The 21,219-nt window shown below is 46.6% G+C and overlaps 1 protein-coding gene across 1 annotated transcript in view; it reads right to left on the bottom strand.

The window, feature by feature from the left end:
• The window catches only part of DROSHA (drosha ribonuclease III), a 168,217-nt gene that overhangs the window by 40,138 nt on the left and 106,860 nt on the right, over nucleotides 1-21,219 (bottom strand). Inside the window, exons 23-25 of the mRNA XM_060244291.1 lie at nucleotides 13,631-13,701; nucleotides 9,347-9,391; nucleotides 974-1,131 (exon numbers count right to left, since the gene is read on the bottom strand). Of these exons, the coding sequence (XP_060100274.1) occupies nucleotides 974-1,131; nucleotides 9,347-9,391; nucleotides 13,631-13,701 (274 nt within the window). The remainder of the gene's footprint in view (nucleotides 1-973; nucleotides 1,132-9,346; nucleotides 9,392-13,630; nucleotides 13,702-21,219) is intronic.

The following is a 21,219-nucleotide window of genomic DNA, read 5'->3' as shown; positions in this document are numbered from 1 at the left end:
GACTTGGGAGTGGAGAACATGGGGGAGCACAATGCCAGAGTCCAGCCTCCAAAGCATCCATTTTCTTTAGGGGAACTGATCTCTGTAGTCTGGAGATGAGCTGTAATTCCAGGAGATCTCCAGGCCCCACCTGGAGACTGGATCCCCTGGTTTGGAGGCCCTTCCCTTGCTTCAAGGTCATCAGAAAGTGAGGGGAGGGAAGGAAAATGCCTGCTGCATACTTCATTACACCAATTCCCAAAGGGTTTAATGGAGAATTGATCTGCAGATATCTGGTGTTCTAAGGGGCTGTCTTTTGAGTTAGAGGCACCGAATTTTCAGCATAGCATCCAGAGCCTCTCCTCAAAACACCCTCCACGTTTCAAAAAGGTTGGACCACGGGGTCCAATTCTATGATCCCCCAAAGAAGGTGCCCCTATCCTTCATTATTTCCAATGGAGGGAAGGCATTTAAAAGGTGTGCAGTCCCTTTAAATGTGATGGCCAGAACTCTCTTTGGAGTTCAGTTATGCTTGTCACAACCTTGCTCCTGGCTCCACCCCTAAAGTCCTCAGATATTTCTTGAATTGGACTTGGCAACCCTACATCCCTATCAGAACTTGCAGGGCTTTTTTCGTAGAAAGAACTCCTTTGCAAATTAAGCCACATACCCCTGATGTAGCCAGACCTCCTGGAACTTACAGTAGGCTCTGTACTAAGAGCCCTGTAAGCTCTTAGAGGATTGGCTACATCAGGGCTGTGTGGCCTAATATGCAAAGGAGTTCCTGCTACAAAAAAAGCGCTAAGAATTAGATACAGAGAATCAGGGAAGTCAAGGGTGTTATGACTTTATGATCTCCCTTGGCACACAAAAAAACTTATGAGGGTGGGAGTATGAGACCCAGACCCGATCTTACAGGACACAGAGCCCCCCCGCCCCCCGTTTGCCTGTCTGGAAGGTAACACATGAAATTTAGCTTTAAAAAAAAACTTACAGAGTTAGATGGTTAAATCCAACAGTCCTTAAGGTGAAAGCTCTGGCCAGAAGTCGCACGTGAGTAAAAATCACTCCAATGGCATCTTCAAACTCAGTCAGTTTTTGGAGAACAGGAGAGGTCTCAATCAGCTGTCTGTCCGTATTGGATTCTTGCAGCTGTGAAAGAACACAAATGAGCAGTAGAGCTACCATAAGAACATAAGAGAAGCCATGTTGGATCAGGCCAATGGCCCATCCAGTCCAACACTCTGTGTCACAGAAGAACATAAGAGAAGCCATGTTGGATCAGGCCAATGGCCCATCCAGTCCAACACTCTGTGTCACAGAAGAACATAAGAGAAGCCATGTTGGATCAGGCCAATGGCCCATCCAGTCCAACACCCTGTGTCACACAGTGGCCAAAAAACCCAGGTGCCATCAGGAGTTCCATCAGTGGGGCAGGGACACTAGAAATCCTCACACTGTTGCCCCTCCCAAGCACCAAGAATACAGAGCATCACTGCCCCAGACAAAGAGTTCCAACAATATGCAGTGGCTAATAGCCACTGATGGACCTCTGCTCCATATGTTTCTCCAATCCCCTCTTGAAGCTGCCTATGCTTGTAGCCACCACCACCTCCTGTGGCAGTGAATTCCATGTCTTAATCACTCCTTGGGTGAAGAAGTACTTCCTTTTATCCCTTCTAACCTGACTGCTCAGCAATTTCATTGAGCGCCCACGAGTTCTTGTAGGAATGAATTCCAGAGGGAAGATTTGAGGCCTGGTTCATTGCCGAGGCAATAAGAGACTCTTATGTGCAGACTCTTGTCTTGGAGAACCGGGTTTGATTCCCCACTCCTCCACTTGCACCTGCTAGCATGGCCTTGGGTCAGCCATAGCTCTGGCAGAGGTTGTCCTTGAAAGGGCAGCTGCTGTGAGAGCCCTCTCCAGCCCCTCCCACCTCACAGGGTGTCTGTTGTGGGGGGGGGGGGGAGGTAAAGGAGATTGTGAGCCGCTCTGAGACTCTTCAGAGTGGAGGGCGGGATATAAATCCAATATCTTCATCTACCTCACAGGGTGTCTGTTGTGGGGGAGGAAGGGAAAGGAGATTGTGAGCCGCTCTGAGACTCTTCGGAGTGGAGGGTGGGATATAAATCCAATATCTTCATTTACCTCACAGGGTGTCTGTTGTGAGGGAGGAATGGAAAGGAGATTGTGAGCCGCTCTGAGACTCTTCGGAATGGAGGGCAGGATATAAATCCAGTATCATCTTCTTCAAACAAAGAGAAGCTGCTTTTCAGAGGCTACTTCTTTGCTTCATTTAAAACATGAAACTTTTGGAAGGCTAACCTGATCTCAGATCTCAGAAGCTAAGCAGGGTGAGCTCTGGCTAGTATTTGGACAGGTGACCTCCAAAGAATACCAGGGTTATGATGCGGAGGCAGGCAATGGCAAACCACCTCAGAACATCTCTTGCCTTGAAAACCCCACAGGGTCATCATAAGTCAGCTGTGACTTGACGGCACTTTTCACAACTGAAAATGTGAGAAAAAACAGGCCGTTGCTCCAGAAAGGATCACAGGGCACTTATACATGCCAGCAAATACACAAGAATATCTTTTAACTTAGTACAATCAAAATGAATATTGAGAGTGACTGGATATAACCAAGAACAACTAGTATGGTAAAAAAAAAAAAATGAAGCACTTCACTGAAATGGGGAAGAGCCAGAATCAAGTCCCCACCTGGGCCAGTCATTCTCTCTCTCTCTCTCTCTCATCCTAATTTACCTCACAGGATTTTTGCGAAGAGAAAAAGTGGAGGAGTGGAGAAAGGTACATGCTAACCTTAGCTCCGCGGGGGAAGAGCAGTAGAAAAATGCAAGTAAATAAATAAAAATAGGCGTCTGGAATATATAATTAACAGAGGAAGATTCTATATAATAATCCAAGACACTATGAATATGCAACAACTTCAGGACAGTCCGTATTTCCCACCCACCCACCCTCCACCTTCCTGGTTTTAACAGGCTTCTATTTCATTTCATTATTAATTCTGGTTTCTACTTTTTCTGTTAATATTTTCCAATTAAATTATTCCCACTGGAAGCTGGCAGGAACACATGCTAAAATGAAGGGACTGGGATTCTCATATTTTGTAGTGCGCGTGTGTGTCATGGGACACAATTAACATTTTTCACAGGGATTTACTCCTGCGTTTCCGGGAATAATTTCCGTTTTGTTGCAAATTAGTCTTTTCTGAGGACTGAAAGAGAGCACAGGGAACATTTCATCCAGCTGCATGTCATTATGGAACTGTTAGGAACAGAAAACAGTTTAAATATAAGGACAACCACTGTGGTGCAATGGTTAACAGACAGGACTAGGAAGCTCTGGGTTCAAATCCCCACTCTACCAGGAAGCTGATGAGCAGTGCTACATCCTTCTTAAGTCCCTCTGACTTAGAAGAATGTAGTTGTCCAGGAAGGATGCAACTGAAGGCACATCAACCTAGCAGGACTTCCTTCTAAGTAAACGTGCTTCGGATTGCAGTGTCAGTGATCTTGTGTGAACCTCCATCTCTCAGCCTAAATCTACCTCATAGGGCTGTTAGCCAGAGCCAGTTTGGTGTCATAGAGCCCGTTTAGTGCAGCGGTTAAATGCACGGACTTTTATCTGAGAGAACCAGGTTTGATTCCCCACTCTTCCACATGCAACTGCTGGAGTGACCTTGACTCAGGTAACTCTCTCAGAACTGTTCTGCTCAAGAGCAGTTCTGGGAGAGCTCTCTCAGCCCTACCTACCTCACAGGGTGTCTGTTGTGGGGACAGGAAGGGAGAGGAGATTGTAAGCCACTCTGAGACTCCTTTGGGTAGTGAAGGGAGGGGTACAAATCCAATCTCTTCTCCTTCTACTACTACATGGATATTAGGCTGTCACATTTTTACACTAATTTGAATTCACTGGATGAAGAGATATATGTATGGAATGCAATATGTAAACTGGGGAACGCCCCCGCCCCCACCACATTAGCTAACAGGCCCGGATCTGGGGGGGTGGGGGGGAGGGCAGAGGGGAGTTCTTGCCCTGGGCGCTGATGGAGGGGGCGCCAAGTTGGGTATGGAATCCATTGCACTCTATGGGACCATGAGATAGAATGGCCCATAAGAGGGTGTCATTTTTTAATTTTGGCCCCCCTCAAAAAACATGTAGATCCGGTCCTGTTAGCTAATACCTCAGTCCAAACTCATGTGCCAAAATTTCAGTCCACACGTGGTTTCCTGTTTCAGCTAACCTCTTCATCTTAAGCTATCTTTACAGAAATCTTGACAGTTTGGTTATGTATTTAAAGCCCTTCCTTGCCCACTCTTAGCACAAAAGCCATGAATAGATTAGAACAGACCCCCCCACTTCATCTGCACTCCTGACACCACATCTCAGTAAGGAGGAGGAACAACAAATCGACTGTGGTCACAGGAGAGCAGAAGGAATCCACAACTCCGGAAACTTTACGCTCAGTCCCCAAGACCAAACTGGCTTCATGTTAATTAAGTCCTTAAAGGTAAGATGGTGGGACCACAAGATGGGCAGAAGGGGAAACTATTAAGACAACAATATTAATCGGGGCTTTTTTTTTGTAGCAGGAGCTCATTTGCATATTAGGCCACACAACCCCTGATGTAGCCAATTCTCCGAGAGCTGACAGTAGGCACTGTAAGAAGAGCCCTGCACGCTCCAGGAGGACTGGCTACATCATAGGGGTGTGGCCTAATAAGCAAAGGAGTTCCTGCTACAAAAAAAGCCCAAGAATTAATGTATCTTTAGAAAGCTGGCTAACAGCATGCCTCAACCTACTCAAACACCTTCCCCGCTCCTGCCTCGGTTCAGCCATGTCCTCTCTGGGTGTCCTCGGGTCTACGACTGAACAGTCCAATAATGGAACAACTCAAAGGGACAATTTTAGTTGGCAATTGGATGGTTGCAATATTTAGTGTACCTATCACCTTCCTTTTTATGACGCTGCCCTTGTGTCCCTCTTTCTACATTGTTATATATCAAACAGTAGACAGTTTGTGTGTGTGCTGTTTTCTAATTCTCTTTACTCCAAGAGTGGTTTTTTTTGAAAAGTAGGAACGCAGTTCCGGCTGGCTTGGTGCCAGGGGTGTGTGACCTAATATGCAAATGATTTCATGCTAGGTTTTTTTCTATTAAAAAGCCCTGTGTGGAACAATGGTGCCATCAGGGGGTGTGGCCTAATATGCAAGAGTTCCTGCTGGGCTTTTTCTAAAAAAAAAAAAAGCCCTGTGCGAAGCAGTGGTGCCTCAGGGGGTGTGGCCTAATATGCAAAAGAGTTCCTGCTGGGCTTTTTCCTACAAAAACCACCCCTGCACAAAACAATGGTGCCACCAGGGGTGTGGCCTAATATGCAAATGAGTTCCTGCTGGGCCTTTTCTACAAAAAAGCCCTGCGCGAAATGATGGTGCCTTAGGGGTGTGTGGCCTAATATGCAAATGAGTTCCTGCTGGACCTTTTCTAAAAAAAAGCCCTGCGTGAAATGATGGTGCCTTAGGGGTGTGTGGCCTAATATGTAAATGAGTTCCTGCTGGGCTTTTTCCTACAAAAAAGCCCTGTCTAGTCCCATTTCGTTGTTTACTGGGTACTTTATGCTGCCTGGCTAATTTTTCTTTTAACATTTTGCAGTGCATCTTGAGTCTCAGCGAGAAGGCAGGCTATAAATGAAAGAATTAAAATACAAGAAAAGAAAAAAAAAATAGGTGAGAGAGGGTGGCGCAGATTCCTCTAATATGGAGGTAATACAATGGCCACAACTTAAAGACTTCTGGTAGGATGGCTGCCATAATTTGAATATTAAATAAAATATATTATTTGAGATAGTAAAAAAAGAATGTTCCCGAAGTGGAAGGGGTATTCCTCCCAAATAGAGGACAGCAATCCTGTTCCTCTAATAAGAGTTACTGTCAAACGGAAGTTTAAACTGAGAGCTCCCTGCTCCACCAAATCCATAAGTTGGTTCTAAAAAGCAACACAGCTGGCAGAAGAGAGTGTCCTCCTGGACTGAAAAAGCATGCAACACGAGAGGGCCAGTTCTGGGGCACCGTATGATTTAAAGGCTCCAAGATTTACTGCACTTTCTTCATCTGGGCAATTGTTCCTGAAGAACACCATTAGATTATTCTTCCTGCATCTGTTTCTCATGGGATTGTTTTGGCTTGCCTGTCGTTCAACTGGATGATGTCTGTCTGCACAGCTCCTCTAAGATGTACACCAAGGGTGTCAAACATGCAGCCAAGGGGCTGAATCAAGCCCCCGGAGGGCTCCTATCAGGCCCCCGAGCAACTGACTGTCATCTTCTTCCTTCTCCCTCTCTCTTGCTTCCTTCTGCATCCCAGCTTGCTTTGCCAGGCTTGCTCAGTCGCACAGGGGCTTCAGAGTAAAACCTCTGTTTTCTTCATTGGCTGCGGCTCCTTCCTTAGGGAGGAACAGGGGGAGGGATAGCTTGCTTCAATGGAAGCTCTGGCTCTTTCCTTCCTTCCCCAGGGAACCAGGTGGAGCCTCAGCCAATAGAAGGAAGAGAGGTCTGGCTCAGTAGCACTGCTGTGCAGTTGAGAGAGCCTGGATTACATGGGAGAGATACAAAGAAAGCACCTTTAAGACCAAAAAGTGCTAATGTTTTAGGCATGCTTTAAGGGGTTTTTTTTATAAAAAAAAATCTTTAATTGTGTTTGTGTCCTTTATAAAGTTTATATCTCTGCTTCCTGGGATTACATTTTGACACACATAGCCTGGCCTGAAAAGGTCTCATTTATGTCAGATCCGGCCCTCATAACAAACGACTTTGACACCCCTGATACATCCACTCATGGAGCCAGCACTCATATGTTATGTGCCATCAAGTCTCTTCTGTCTTATGGTGACGCTATGACTTAACGTCCCTCAAAATGTCCTATTAACCGTATTGCTCAGGTCTTGCAACCTGGGGGCTGCGGATTCTTTGACTGAGCCAATCCATCTCGCGTTGGGACTTTCTTTCTTTTTCCTACTGCCTCCAACTTTTCCTAGCATTATTGTCTTTTCCAGTGACTTTTGTCTTCTCATGATGCGACCAAAGTACAATAGTACATTCAGTCATCGTGCCTTCCAGGGAGAGTTCAGTACAAGCAACAGAAATCCACAAAGCAACACACCTTTTATTATCAGTGGCTCGTACAACAATTGCTGCCAAATGGATATCACTGAAATCTGCCTCCGTTCCTGAGGACTGGAAGGTAGCAAATGTCACCCCCATCTTTAAAAAGGGTTCCAGAGGAGATCTAGGAAATTACAGGCCAGTCAGTCTGACTTCAATACCGGGAAAGTTTGTAGAAACCATTATCAAGGACAGAATGAGTAGGCACACTGATGAACACAAGTTATTGAGGAAGACTCAGCATGGGTTCTGTAAGGGAAGATCTTGCCTCACTAACCTGTTACATTTCTTTGAGAGGGTGAACAAACATATGGACAAGGGGGTCCCAATAGATATTGTTTACCTTGACTTCCAGAAAGCTTTTGATAAAGTTCCTCATCAAAGGCTCCTTAGTAAGCTTGAGAGTAAAAGGACAGGTCCTCTTGTGGATCAAAAACTGGCTAATTAATAGGAAGCAGAGAGTGAGTATAAATGGGCTGTCTTCACAGTGGAGGACGGTAAGCAGTGGAGTGCCGCAGGGCTCAGTACTGGGTCCCATGCTCTTTAACTTGTTCATTAATGATCTGGAGTTGGGAGTAAGCAGTGAAGTGGCCAAGTTTGCAGATGACACTAAATTGTTCAGGGTGGTGAGAACCAGAGAGGATTGTGAGGCACTCCAAAGGGATCTGTTGAGGCTGGCTGAGTGGGCGTCAACATGGCAGATGAGGGTCAGTGTGGCCAAGTAATGCACATTGGGGCCAAGAATCCCAGCTACAAATACAAGTTGATGGGTTGTGAACTGGCAGAGACTGACCAAGAGAGAGATCTTGGGGTCGTGGTAGATAATTCACTGAAAATGTCAAGACAGTGTGCAATTGCAATAAAAAAGGCCAACGCCAGGCTGGGAATTATTAGGAAGGGAATTGAAAACAAATCAGCCAGTAAGTATCATAATGCCCCTGTATAAATCGATGGTGCAGTCTCATTTGGAGTACTGTGTGCAATTCTGGTCACCGCACCTCAAAAAGGATATTATAGCATTGGAAAAAGTCCAGAAAACGGCAACTAGAATGATTAAAGGTTTGGAACACTTTCCCTTTGAAGGTTAAAACGCTTGGGGCTCTTTAGCTTGGAGAAATGTCGATGGCGGGGTGACGATAGAGGTTTACAAGATTATGCATGGGATGGAGAAGGTAGAGAAAGAAGTCCTTTTCTCCCTTTCTCGCAATACAAGAACTCGTGGGCATTCAATGAAATTGCTGAGCGTCAGGTTAAAATGGATAAAAGGAAGTACTTCTTCACCCAAAGAGTGATTAACATGTGGAATTCAATGCCACAGGAGGTGGTGGCAGCTACAAGCATAGCCAGCTTCAAGAGGGGACTGGATAAAAATATGGAGCAGAGGTCCATCAGTGGCTATTAGCCACAGTGTGTGTGTGTGTGTATTTTGGCCACTGTGTGATACAGAGTGTTGGACAGGATGGGCCATTGGCCTGATCCAACATGACTTCTCTTATGTTCTTATGATATCAAAGTTACCACCAACAATAACTGAATGCCACAACAGCTTTGGAATATTTTGTTTTAAGTAAAATTTTGAATAGAATACAGTCAACCTCCTCTGGTACCTATGAAACTACATAACAGTCTGGGTTTCCTATAGCTGATTATTTAACAGGCTGTGAAATAATTCCACGTAATCCATTTTATGCAAAATGGTCCATTTCTAACTTCAGCTTTGTTCTTTAGATAATTTTATTACTTTATACTGTATAATAACAGAAGACCTATGTTGACCTGATTTAAAATACATTATGATCAGTGTTGCCTCGAAGCTGAGTTAGTGTGAGCTAGCTCACAATTTTTTAGCCTCCGGCTCACGCATTTTTGTCTCAGTTCAGGAAAAATGGCCCTAAAGTAAACTAATTTATGCAGGAGCTCCCAACTTCAATGCCAGAAGCTCATGAAGTAGAATTTTTGCTCACAAGACTCCACAGCTTAGAGGGAATCTTGATTATGATGTAAATATGTTGAAAAGTTAATAAAAACTTAATGTTTGGGGGGAGGGGGAGAACTCCAGAAAGGCCAAGGGTATGTTAAACGTTCTGAGATATCAACACAACCGAACACCAATTTTTATAAAAAAGCATCTTTAGGAATAAAAAGGACACTCTGAAATGCATGCGTCAAAAGGAAGAGACTTACTTGGAGGGGGTGCAGAGGATAATTAAGCCACACTTCCCGCAGGTCCTGCAAATACCAAGAGACACTTTTTAAAAGCTCAAGAGAGCTGTGTTAACAAAATCCACATTGCTAAATGAAATGTCATTCTGCAAACGGTTTCAGATGCTGACTCAGCTTATTGCAAATTCAATAACATTCACAGCCTAATTTTTAGAAAGAGGGGATTACTCAGCTCAAAGTGCCGTTAGTAAAGCCATTCGGCTCTTGTCAAATGAGGCGGAGGGGGAACTGCTGACGCTACCTCTGCCAGAAAGCAAGGAAAGCTATCCCAGCCAACAAGGAACCATCCTTCTACTCGGAACAACCTGAACATGAATGAATCCAGCGTAGCAACAAAATATGTGCTGTGGGCAGGGGTGGAATTCTAGCAGGAGCACCTTTGCATATTAGGCCACACACCCGTGATGTAGCCGATCCTCCTAGAGCTTACAGTAGGCCCTGTAAGAAGAGCCCTGTAAGCAGTTGGATGACTGGCTACATCAGTGGGATGTGGCCTAATATGCAAAGGAGCTCCTGCTAGAATTCCACCCCTGGCTGTGGGTATCATATTGGTATGCCCGAAACAGGATCGCTTGTAGAAGTACACGTGAGAGCTTTCTGCACTACCCAAACTGTAGCTCTGTGCAGGTGTGAAGTCCCTCCACTGTGATGCATACAGCCAGGCCTATAGCTGAGGGGGGTGGGGGCTGTGGGGGCCCTGCCGCTGACTTCATGCGGGGGGGGGGGGCAGGCCTTCCCTTCCCCTGCCACTGCTGCAGGGGTGAAAGATGAGAGGCTGGGGGCCACTCCTCCCTCTCCCCACAATTTAAATTGCACAGGAGGGCTACCCAGGAACAGCTGCTGCCCCTCCTATGGCACCCTGAGTCACAGCAGTGGCGGCCAGGGGAGGGGAGCCAATAAGTGTGCCTCAACTTTTTTACATCCCCCCCCCCCAACTTTTAAAGCCAGTTTGATGTAGAGAGCCAGTTTGGTGTAGCAGTTAAGTGTGCAGGCTCTTATCTGAGAGAACCGGGTTTGATTCCCCACTCTTCCACTCGCAGCTGCTGGAATGGCCTTGGGTCAGCCATAGCTCTGGCAGAGGTTGTCCTTGAAAGCGCAGCTGCTGTGAGAGCCCTCTCAGCCCCATCCTCCCCACAGGGTGTCTGTTGTGGGGGAGGAAGATAAAGCAGGAAGAGGGAAGGAAAGATAAAGATCACACACTCTCCGACAGTCTTCCAGTTTTCCTTGCTTGCTCCTCATCCTTCCATCTTCCTTCCCATCTGCTGCTTCTACACGACCTCTTCCAGCCCTTTGGAAAAGACTCCTAATTTCAGACTTTTTTTTTTACTCCAATCGGCTCTGCCTCTGTTTTGACCTTTGTTCTTCATGAAGATTTTGAATTTAGAAGAAGATATTGGATTCATATCCCGGCCTATACTCTGAATCTGAGAGTCCCTGAGCGGCCATGATCTCCTTTCCCTTCCTCCCCCCCCATAACAGACATCCTGTGAGGTGGGTGGGGCTGAGAGAGCTCTCTGAGAAGCTGCCCATTCAAGGAAAACTCCTGCAAGAGCTATGGCTGACCCAAGGCCATTCCAGAAGCTGCAAGTGGAGGAGTGGGGAATCAAACCCGGTTCTCTCAGATAAGAGTCCACACATTTAACCACTACACCAAACCGGATCTCTCTCTCATGCATGCAGGCCCGTAGCTAGGATTTGAAGAAGATATTGGATTTATATCCCGCTCCACCTTGTCAGATCTTGGAAGCAAAGCAGGGTCGACTCTGGCTAGTATTTGGATGGGAGACCTCCAAGGAATACCAGGGCCAGGATGCAGAGGCCGGCAGTGGCAAGCCACCTCCAAAAACCCCTTGCCTTGAAAACTCCACATTCAGTTGGCTGCAACTCGACAGCTAACATAAAATAAAATAAAATACAAAAAAACCCTGGCCAACCCAGTGGGGCAAGAATGTGGAGAGTCAGTTTGATGTAGTGGTTAAGCACGTGGACTCTTATCCGGGAGAACCGGGTTTGATTCCCCACTCCTCCACTTGCAGCTGCTGGAATGGCCTTGGGTCAGCCATAGCTCTGGCAGGAGTTTTCCTTGAATGGGCAGCTTCTCAGAGAGCTCTCTCAGCCCCACCCACCTCACAGGATGTCTGTTATGGGGGGGGAGGAAGGGAAAGGAGATCATGGCCGCTCAGGGACTCTGAGATTCAGAGTATAGGCCGGGATATGAATCCAATATCTTCTTCTAAATTCAAAATCTTCATGAAGAACAAAGGTCAAAACAGAGGCAGAGCCGATTGGAGTAAAAAAAAAGTCTGAAATTAGGAGTCTTTCCCAAAGGGCTGGAAGAGGTCGTGTAGAAGCAGCAGATGGGAAGGAAGATGGAAGGATGAGGAGCAAGCAAGGAAAACTGGAAGACTGTCGGAGAGTGTGTGATCTAAACAGAGATTGTGGAGTGACTCGGGGCAATCCACACTTTAGGCAGTGTGGAGAAATGTATTTTGCTATTTTCCCAGAACTGCACTAGTGTGATAAAGCTGTTCCCATGGTAACTAGTCACTGAGTAGCGGGAGGTGCAGATACTTGGTGGGGCCTTGGAACAGCAGCTCGAGAAAGGAGGCTGGGAGTACAAGCCCTCTCGTTGGCAATCCCTAAAACAACCAGTTGGTGGCATTGCACCAAAAGAGAAGTGAGGGCTTTTTTTCTGGCAGGAACTCCTTTGCATATTAGGCCACACAGCCCTGATGTAGTCCCGATATAGGCTATTTGAAGGGGCTCAACCTAAGAGCGTTCCTGATTCTTCCCTCAGATTCCAGGGCTGGCCTAAAAGCCAAATAATATCTCTGTCACAGGGCGGGACAGTCAATCTTTTAAAGACGACAAAAACCACATTACTTGGGGCGGCTCAGTCGCAGAAGGGAAGAAAATTTTGGAGGGAAAATCCACCTCTGAAGGAAGGATGTGTGAGAGGCTGTCATAAGAACCATTCAAATTTGGGTATCACAGCTGGAAGGCAGAGGCAGCGGATTATAGGCAAAGCGTCAGCCTCTCTGACCTAACTTGGTATGAATCTGCTTCATAAGCTCTCTGGTCAAGTGGTTCACTCAAGCTTGCTATGATTGCACCGTCTAAGGTTTCTTTCTTTTTGTCAGTTTTACAAACTTTAATGAATGTTTGCAGATACAACCATAACACGTCCTTACAGTTTACGTAGACTGGTCCAGGGGTGGCCAGCGGTAGCTCTCCAGATGTTTTTTTGCCTACAACTCCCATCAGCCCCAGCCATTGGCCATGCTGGCTGGGGCTCATGGGAGTTGTAGGCAAAAACATCTGGAGAGCTACCGTTGGCCATCCCTGGACTAGTTCAATCTAAGGTTAAATAACGAAGCATATGCTCTAAAATTAAATAACAAAAGTAACAAAAGATAAATAAAAAATAAATCAGTTCTCTGCAACATAAATTCTTAGGTACAATATCATGTTTATTTATTTATTTATTCATTCATTCTATGATTTGTATCCCGCCCTTCCCACAGATGGCTCAGGGCGGCTCACAGCAGACGATAAAACAGAATTTAAATTAACATTTACATATATAAGCAGTTAAAAAAGTCAGAACATTTAAAACCTTAAAAACCTTAAGTATGTTCCGTTAAGTATGATATTAAAGGAAACCAAGCAGTTACCACACGTCTTTCATAATGTTCTAAAGTTGTCGAATGAACTACTTGCTACCTTCTTAAGTACAAACAATTCCCATAATCTAAACAAAATTTGGCATTACAAAATCAATATCTAGGAAACTCTTGAGATTGACAGCCCCTCAAGCATCCCTCCCTCAGAGATAGATTTCCCCTCCAAAATTTTGTTTCCGGGATCATCAGCTAACAGCGTCGTTCAGAATACTTCTCACGTGCACAACTTTTTACTAACAACCACTTCACTCTCATCTCCTTTTCCCCAGCCAGCCCCTGGTGAGTATTCATCAATTCAAAGGACCGGACAGGAAAAGCTATGAAGGCAGGAAGGGTCAAGCATCCCCAAGTCAAAAAATTAAGTACATACTTTATCACAAACTGTCAAGGTTTTCTTTTTTTTTGCTGGATGACACCATTACATTCTTGAAAGGAAGAATCCCTTTTCCTTCAGTTTTTCTTCAAGTTCACTTGCATTAATACACCCCAAGCTAATGACAAACCATTCTCAAAGCACAAAGGCATGCTGCAACACATAAGCAAACCATAAATAAAAGCATACCTTGTCGTTAAAGAGCAGGCGGCCAAACAGATGCTTGGCTTCTTCGAGACTTCCTTCCAAATAAACTGCCCCTGTGCGACAAAATGTGCCAAAAGAAAGACCTGCGTTAATATCCTGGAATCTGCAAGGCAACAAACTGCCCCCCCCCCCCAAAAAAAAGTTGTAAACCAGCGAAGATACTTTAGAAAAATGAGACTGAATGTTCTGGAAGGGGTGAGGGGAAGAAGGAACAATATATTTTCTAATATTAAAATAACCGTTCCATTAGAAAAGCTAACACAGAATGCTCAGTCTAAGCCCAGGCATAAGAACATAAGAGAAGCCATGATGGATCAGGCCAATGGCCCATCCAGTCCAACACTCTGTGTCACATAAGAACATAAGAGAAGCCCTGTTGGATCAGGCCAATGGCCCATCCAGTCCAACACTCTGTGTCACAGAAGAACATAAGAGAAGCCATGATGGATCAGGCCAATGGCCCATCCGGTCCAACACTCTGTGTCACATAAGAACATAAGAGAAGCCCTGTTGGATCAGGCCAATGGCCCATCCAGTCCAACACTCTGTGTCACAGAAGAACATAAGAGAAGCCATGTTGGATCAGGCCAATGGCCCATCCAGTCCAACACTCTGTGTCACATAAGAACATAAGAGAAGCCATGATGGATCAGGCCAATGGCCCATCCAGTCCAACACTCTATGTCACATAAGAGAAGCCATGATGGATCAGGCCAATGGCCCATCCAGTCCAACAATCTATGTCACATAAGAACATAAGAGAAGCCATGATGGATCAGGCCAATGGCCCATCCAGTGCAACACTCTGTCACACAGTGGCCAAAAAACCCCAAGTGCCATCAGGAGGTCCACCAGTGAGGCCTGGACACTAGAAACCCTCCCACTGTGCCCCCCCCCCCCCAAACACCAAGAATACAGAGCACCACTGCCCCAGACGGAGAGTTCCATCAATATGGTGTGGCTGATACCCACTGATGCGCCTCTGCTCCAGATGTTTATCCAATCCCCTCTTGAAGCTGGCTGCCACCTCTGCATAACTGGATTCCACAGCAGAGAAGAGCAAGAGTCCAGTAGTACCTTCAAGACTAACAAAATTTGCGGCAGAGGAGGAGTTTTCGTAAGACAAGGCTCACTTCTTTCAGGTATCTGAAGTACCTGAAGTGAGCAGTGACTTGTGAAAGCTCCTCCCCTGGCACCAATTTTGTTAATCTTGAAGGTGCTACTGGACTCTTGTTTTTTTTCTGTCGCTACAGATAGACTAACAAAGCTACCCATCTTGGATTCCACAGATTTAACACCCAGATTTATATCAGGTCCTCTGAAAATGAGTAGAAGGTTCCATAAAGGCCTGAAGCAATTAATTCTGTAGCCCAGTGCTTCTTGCATTTGGAAAAGTGTATCCTAACCAATGTTCCCTCTAAGCTGCAGAGTCTTGTGAGCAAAAATTCTACTTTGTGAGCTCCTGGCATTAAAGTTGTGAGCTGCTGCATAACTGAGTGTGATCCGGGGTCATCCTTCCTAAGCGAAGACAAAAATGGAGAGCTGGAGGCTAAAAATCTGTGAGCTAGCTCATGCTAACTCAGCTTAGAGGGAATGTGGCGGAACCAGCCCGATTCTGACTTCAGACCCGGTCCCGTCAACTCCCTTTTGAGTTGCCAACTCCTGAAGGGAGCTTATCTTCTTCCTGCCACTAGGGCACGCTGCCACCACCTGTTCCATTTAGGGGTTCCTGATCGAGAGGAACAGGACTCCCAACCCCCTTCCTGCCAGTTCTGAGACCTGACCTCAAGGTCCTCTGCCAACCCAGCACCTGGTTAACCCAGAGACCAAAGTCCTTCTTTGGGAGACCCCTGGAGGATTGGCACCCTTGTCAACTGTGTGCCTTCACTAGACTCCCCTCTTGCAGTAGCATGGTCTAAGGCAGTTGGGGAAACTATGTGGCACAGAGGGACTACCTTTTAAACAGACAAAACATTTATTTAAAATTTACAACTATATACCGGCATTATAAAATTGTGAACAGAAGAACTAAATCAAACTAGGGAAAAACGCTCCTCCTTTCCCTACTGAACATGAACATATGAAGCTGCCTTATACTGAATCAGACCCTTGGTCCATCAAAGTCAGTATTGTCTACTCAGGCTGGCAGCGGCTCTCCAGGGTCTCAAGCTGAGGTTTTTCACACCTACTTGCCTAGACGCCTTTTAGTTAGAGATGCTGGGGATTGAACATGGGACCTTCTGCTTACCAAGCAGATGCTCTACCACTGAGCCACCGTCCCTATACAACTGGTCCTAACAATGCTATCCAGAACCGACTCATCAGTCTTCAAGACTCAAATCAAACTTCCTTTCCCTCCCGAAATCTATAATATAAAACCCAGTTCCTGGGGTTTTCCCTCCTGCAGCCTTCTGGGAGACCAGCCTGAAAGACTTCCTATCTCTTTAGGAGGGGAGGGGGAACAGGAGGGGAGGGGGAAGGAGGAATAGACTAGGCCAAAGCCTTACCTAGAGTTTAATAGACTCCTTTAAAGGTAATAACCAGCACCTTGTAGCGGACTCGGTATATTATTGGCAGCCAGTGCAGATCCCGGAGCCCTGGCCAAATGTGCTCCCATCTTGGGAGCCGTAATAACAGCTGGGCAGCGGCATTCTGCAACTTCCGGGTTCAGCACAGGAGCAGCCCCATGTAGAGGGCATTACAGTAGTCCAACCTAGAGGTGACCGTGGCATGAATCACCGTTGCTAAATTGTCGTGCTCCAGGAAAGGGGCCAGCTGCCTCGCACATACAGAAGCACATACAGCCCCAAGTGGGTGTGAACTCAAGGTTGTGAATTAGATAAGAGACAGTGACCTCATTGAGGCCTCTGGATGTGTATTAGATAACAAAGGGGCCTCAGAGAAGCTTCTTGCTGGAGCTGATAAAGGAATGGAAAAGTACTAGAAAGAGTTGCAAGGGGGTGGGGAAAACTGAATCAGATAAGCTTATGGGACTGCCTGCTTGTTTTCTGTGTGAATAAAACTGGCTGTATGTAGAATGATTTTAACTCAGTCATTTTTGGGGGGCCCATGCCCGACTAAGTTCTGCTTATGGTGCCATAAAGTAAAAACCTCGCTTCATACCAGTAATGTGTGTGGACCTCGTTATTGCTCTGCTTCATATCTTCCTGCTGGAAACTTTATTTCCCCAAATGAAACATGCCCAGTGCTTTCTCAATCTTTCCTCAGCTGCTACCTCACAAGACTCCAAACCCTTACATCTAGAGCTGTCAACGTATTAAACCAAGCTGGAGTCCAGTAGCACCTTAAAACCAACCAAGTTTTATTGAGAATGTAAGCTTTCATGTGCTATCAGCTTAGATTCTGAATAAAACTTGGTCTTAAAGTTGCTGCTGGACTCCAACTTTTGCTTCAGACCCACACGGCCGCCCACCTGGATCTATCAGTGTATTAAACTGTGTTTGGTAGATTAAAGATCCACCTTTCAACAAATCATCAGAACCTCTGGCCTTTGGAATAATGAGAAAAACAGACCAAGTTTGCAGTTTAAAAGATGACCTCTCTATTAGAAACTATAAATTGGGACCTGCAAGAACAGGAGGGGGCATTCTCCCCAGCTTTGTTTCCTCCCTTCTCCCTCTACTTCTCTGCCTGACTGTTTCTCCATCCTACCACCCCTTCTCTTACCCCCACGCCTACCACGCCCTCTGCCCTCTACCCCATCACCCTCTCATCTACACCAGTTTGGTGTAGTGGTTAAGTGCACAAACGCTTATCTGGGAGAACCGGGTTTGATTCCCCACTCCTCCACTTGCACCTGCTGGAATGGCCTTGGGTCAGCCATAGCTCTCACAAAGTTGTCCTTGAAAGGGAAGCTGCTGTAAGAGCTCTCTCAGCCCCACCTGCCTCACAGGGTGTCTGTTGTGGGTGGGGTGGGGGGAAGGTAAAGGAGATTGTGATCGCTCTGAGATTGAGAGTATAGAGCGGGATATAAATCCAATATCTTCTGTTCCCCCACCCCACCACTCACTTCCTGCTTCTAACCCTCCTCTCTTTTCTGCCTCCCCATCCCAGCACAGTCTCTCCCTCTGTCTGTCTGTGTCTGTCCCATGACCACCACTGCTCTCAGAGGCTCATTTGATCCAGCTCTAGGCAGGTACATTGAGGTTACGCTGCGAAGATCAGCGATTCAGCTGGTGCAGCTCTGCAGGGGCCCACCGCGGCTCCCTCTCCAACACTGCTGCTCTCAGTGGTTTGCCTGGCACAGCTCCAAGAGGGCCTGTCCAGTGGTAGCCCCCAGGCTCTGCCACAGTTGGGCTTCTGGGCTCTACCACTCCCTCACCACCACTGCAGCAACAGCTGCTGCCGCTGGGCCCCTCGACGGTAAGTCTGCGCATGTACGGATGCTTTGTTTAAGTTCAGGGGAATGTGACCCCCCCCCCTGGTGTATTTTCCTCCCTAACATTTTATATTTTTCTGCAAACCTCGGGAATTCCCCAAGTTTGTAGAAAAATCTGCTTTAGGTAAGCGTGGGCCTAATCCGTGCATTTAGATATCTGTAGATGGGGGGCCACGCTGGAGAAACAGTACGTATTTTCATTGTCTCTTGTAAATTGTGAGCTCCTTGTGGACAAGGACTTGCCAGTTTTCTCTGTGCCAAGCTAAAGGCCATTAGGCACAGCACCAGAGCTGCGTGGATAAAGAAATACCGGAAGGAAAGAGGACACTCATTCCACTGATTAAACTTGAACCTAATAAATAAAAAAAATCCTCTAAAATATTAGCTGATCCATCTACTTAAAGCATCATTCATCACCTTGTGCTTCAGTACTCCCTGCTTTCTTAATGCCCCTCTAAAAAAGTGGCACTAAGTGGGACACAGCACTCTACCCAAATGTTAACCAATTCTGAGGCATGACTGCTTCCAGGATCCTGCAGACACAGGTTTTTAGTTAGCACAGGGGTGTCAAACTTGCAGCCCGGGGGCCGAACCAGACCCCCGGAGGGCTCCTATCAGGCCCCAAGCAACTGGCTGTTGTCTGCTTCCGTCTCCCTCTCTCTTGCTTCCTTCTGCATCACAGCTTGCTCAATCGCACAGGAGCTACAGAGAAAAGCCTCTATTTTCTCGATTGGCTGAGGCTCCTTCCTTGGGGAGGAAGGAGGGAGGGATAGTTTGCTTTGCCAGGCTCTCTCAACAGCAGAGCCAAGCCTCTATTCCTTCTATTGGCTGAGGCACCTCTCCCTCCTGGTCCCCTGGGGATGAAAGGAAAGAGCCAGAGTTTCCTTTGCTCATTTCCCTGGATTGCACAGGAAAGCTACAAAAAAAGCACCTTTAAGACCAACAAGTGCTAATGTTTTAAGCATGTTTGTGAGCCGCCCTGAGTCTGCCTTTGGTGGGGAGGGCGGGATATAAATTGAATTAATAATAAATAAATAAATGTTTTATTTTTAGTTTTTTTTAAAAAATATATTTAGTTGTGTTTGTCTGTGTCCTTCATAAAGTTTATATCTGTGCTACCTGGCATTAGATGTAATAACACATGGCAAGGACTCGGTTTTAAAACTACTATCCAGACCCTGCGCTCTGTTTGCCTCAACACAACGACTTCCAAGTGACATAATTCGTCAAAAGGTGCAGGTGAAAATGCCACCTCAAAGGCTGCAATCCCTGCGGCACCTGCCAGCATGTTAGACCGCACCTTGCTGGCCCGACCTTCCTTGTCCCTTCCGCCATTCTCTTATCTTCTTGTCTTCTCTGTTCATACTCTCTCTTGGCCTCCTGCAAAGATGGGTGTATTCCATCCCCACCCCCATCAAGCATTTAATTTAAAGCAAAGCTTTATTTAAAAAAAAAAATGTACGTGGTCTCTCATGGCAACCATTTTGCAATGGTGCCCGCTGTCCTGCAAAACACCAAGAGTGCCCAGAGATCTTAACTAGGTTGAGGAGCCATGCTCTAAGACGGGGGTGTCAAACTCATGGCCAGGCCATGTGTGTCACAAAATGTAATCCCAGGTAGCAGAGATATAAATTTTATAAAGGATACAGACAAACATAACAAAAGATTTTTTTAAAGAACGTAAAACATGCTTAAAACATTAGCACTTGTTCATCTTAAAAGTGCTTTCTTTGTATTTCTCCCATGGGATCCAGGGAACTGGGCAAAGGAAGCTCTGGCTCTTTCCTTCCTTCCCCAGGGGACCAGGAGGGGGAGGAGCCTCAGCCAATAGAAGGAAGAGAGGCTTGGATCAGCAGCTCTGCTGTGCAATTGAGAGAGCCTGGGAAAACAAGCTCTGCCTCCCCTCTTCCTCCCCAAGGGAGGAGCCTCAGCTAATGAAGAAAATCGAGCTTTCGCTCTGTAGCTCCTGTGCGATTAAGCAAGCCTTGCAAAGCAAACTGTGATGCAGAAGAAAGCAGGAGAGAGGGAGAAGGAAGCAGATAACAGTTGCTTGGAGGCCTGATAGGGGTCCTCTGGGGGCCCAATTCGCCCCTGGGTCACCTGTTTGACACCCCTGCTCTAAAACATGAGTTGGCTTTCTGGGTTGTACAAGCAATAGGGACTTGTGGTGCTCCCAGTTAGGAGCGAGATCACAGAATCAGGTCAGGATTTCTGCATTGCTCTATGATTTACTTCCCAGCTCAGTAGATTAGAAACAAAACTACCTCAAAGCACTGGGGAAATGTGTGTGGTGGAGGCGTGGGGGGGGTACTACATGCCTACAACATGTTCACATGCAACACACACCTGAGCAGTACCATCTTGTCCATTTGTGCTGATTTGTGACTCTCTTGTAGGGTTACCAGGTCCCCCCGGTGGGGGAGAGGTTAAACATCTGGAGCAGAGGTCCATCAGTGGCTATTAGCCACAGCGTATTGTTGAAACTCTGTCTGGGGCAGTGATGCTCTGTATTCTTGGTGCTGGGGTGGGGGAGTCCACAGTGGGAGGGCTTCTAGTGTCCTGGCCCCACTGATGGACCTCCTGATGGACTTGGATGTTGTTGTTTTTTGGCCACTCTGTGACACAGAGTGTTGGACTGGATGGGCCATTGGCCTGATTCAACACGGCTTCTCTTATATTCTTATGTCAGGGGCAGTGATGCTCTGTATTCTTGGTGTTTGGGGGGGGGACACAGTGGGAGGACTTCTAGTGTCCTGGCCCCACTGATGGACCTCCTGATGGCGCCTGGGTGTTGTTGTTTTTTGGCCCCTGGGTGACACAGAGTGTTGGACTGGATGGGCGACTGGCCTGATCCAACATGGCTTCTCTTATGTTCTTATGTCAGGAGCAGTGATGCTCTGTATTCTTGGTGCTTGGGGGGGGGGGGGGGGGACACAGTGGGATGGCGCCTGGGTGTTGTTGTTTTTTGGCCCCTGGGTGACACAGAGTGTTGGACTGGATGGGCCACTGGCCTGATCCAACATGGCTTCTCTTATGTTCTTAGGGTTACCAGCTCCAGGTTGGGAAATTCCTGGAGATTTGGGGATGGAGCCTGGGGAGGACAGGGACCTCCCTCAGAGGGGAACAAGGCCATGCATCTCATCCTCCAAAGCCTCCTTTTTCTCCAGGAGAA

Source organism: Heteronotia binoei, chromosome 7, assembly GCF_032191835.1.
Source record: "Heteronotia binoei isolate CCM8104 ecotype False Entrance Well chromosome 7, APGP_CSIRO_Hbin_v1, whole genome shotgun sequence".
Classification (NCBI taxonomy): domain Eukaryota; kingdom Metazoa; phylum Chordata; class Lepidosauria; order Squamata; family Gekkonidae; genus Heteronotia; species Heteronotia binoei.
Note: the sequence above shows the minus strand (reverse complement) of the source record. Positions and strands in the feature narration are given on the sequence as shown.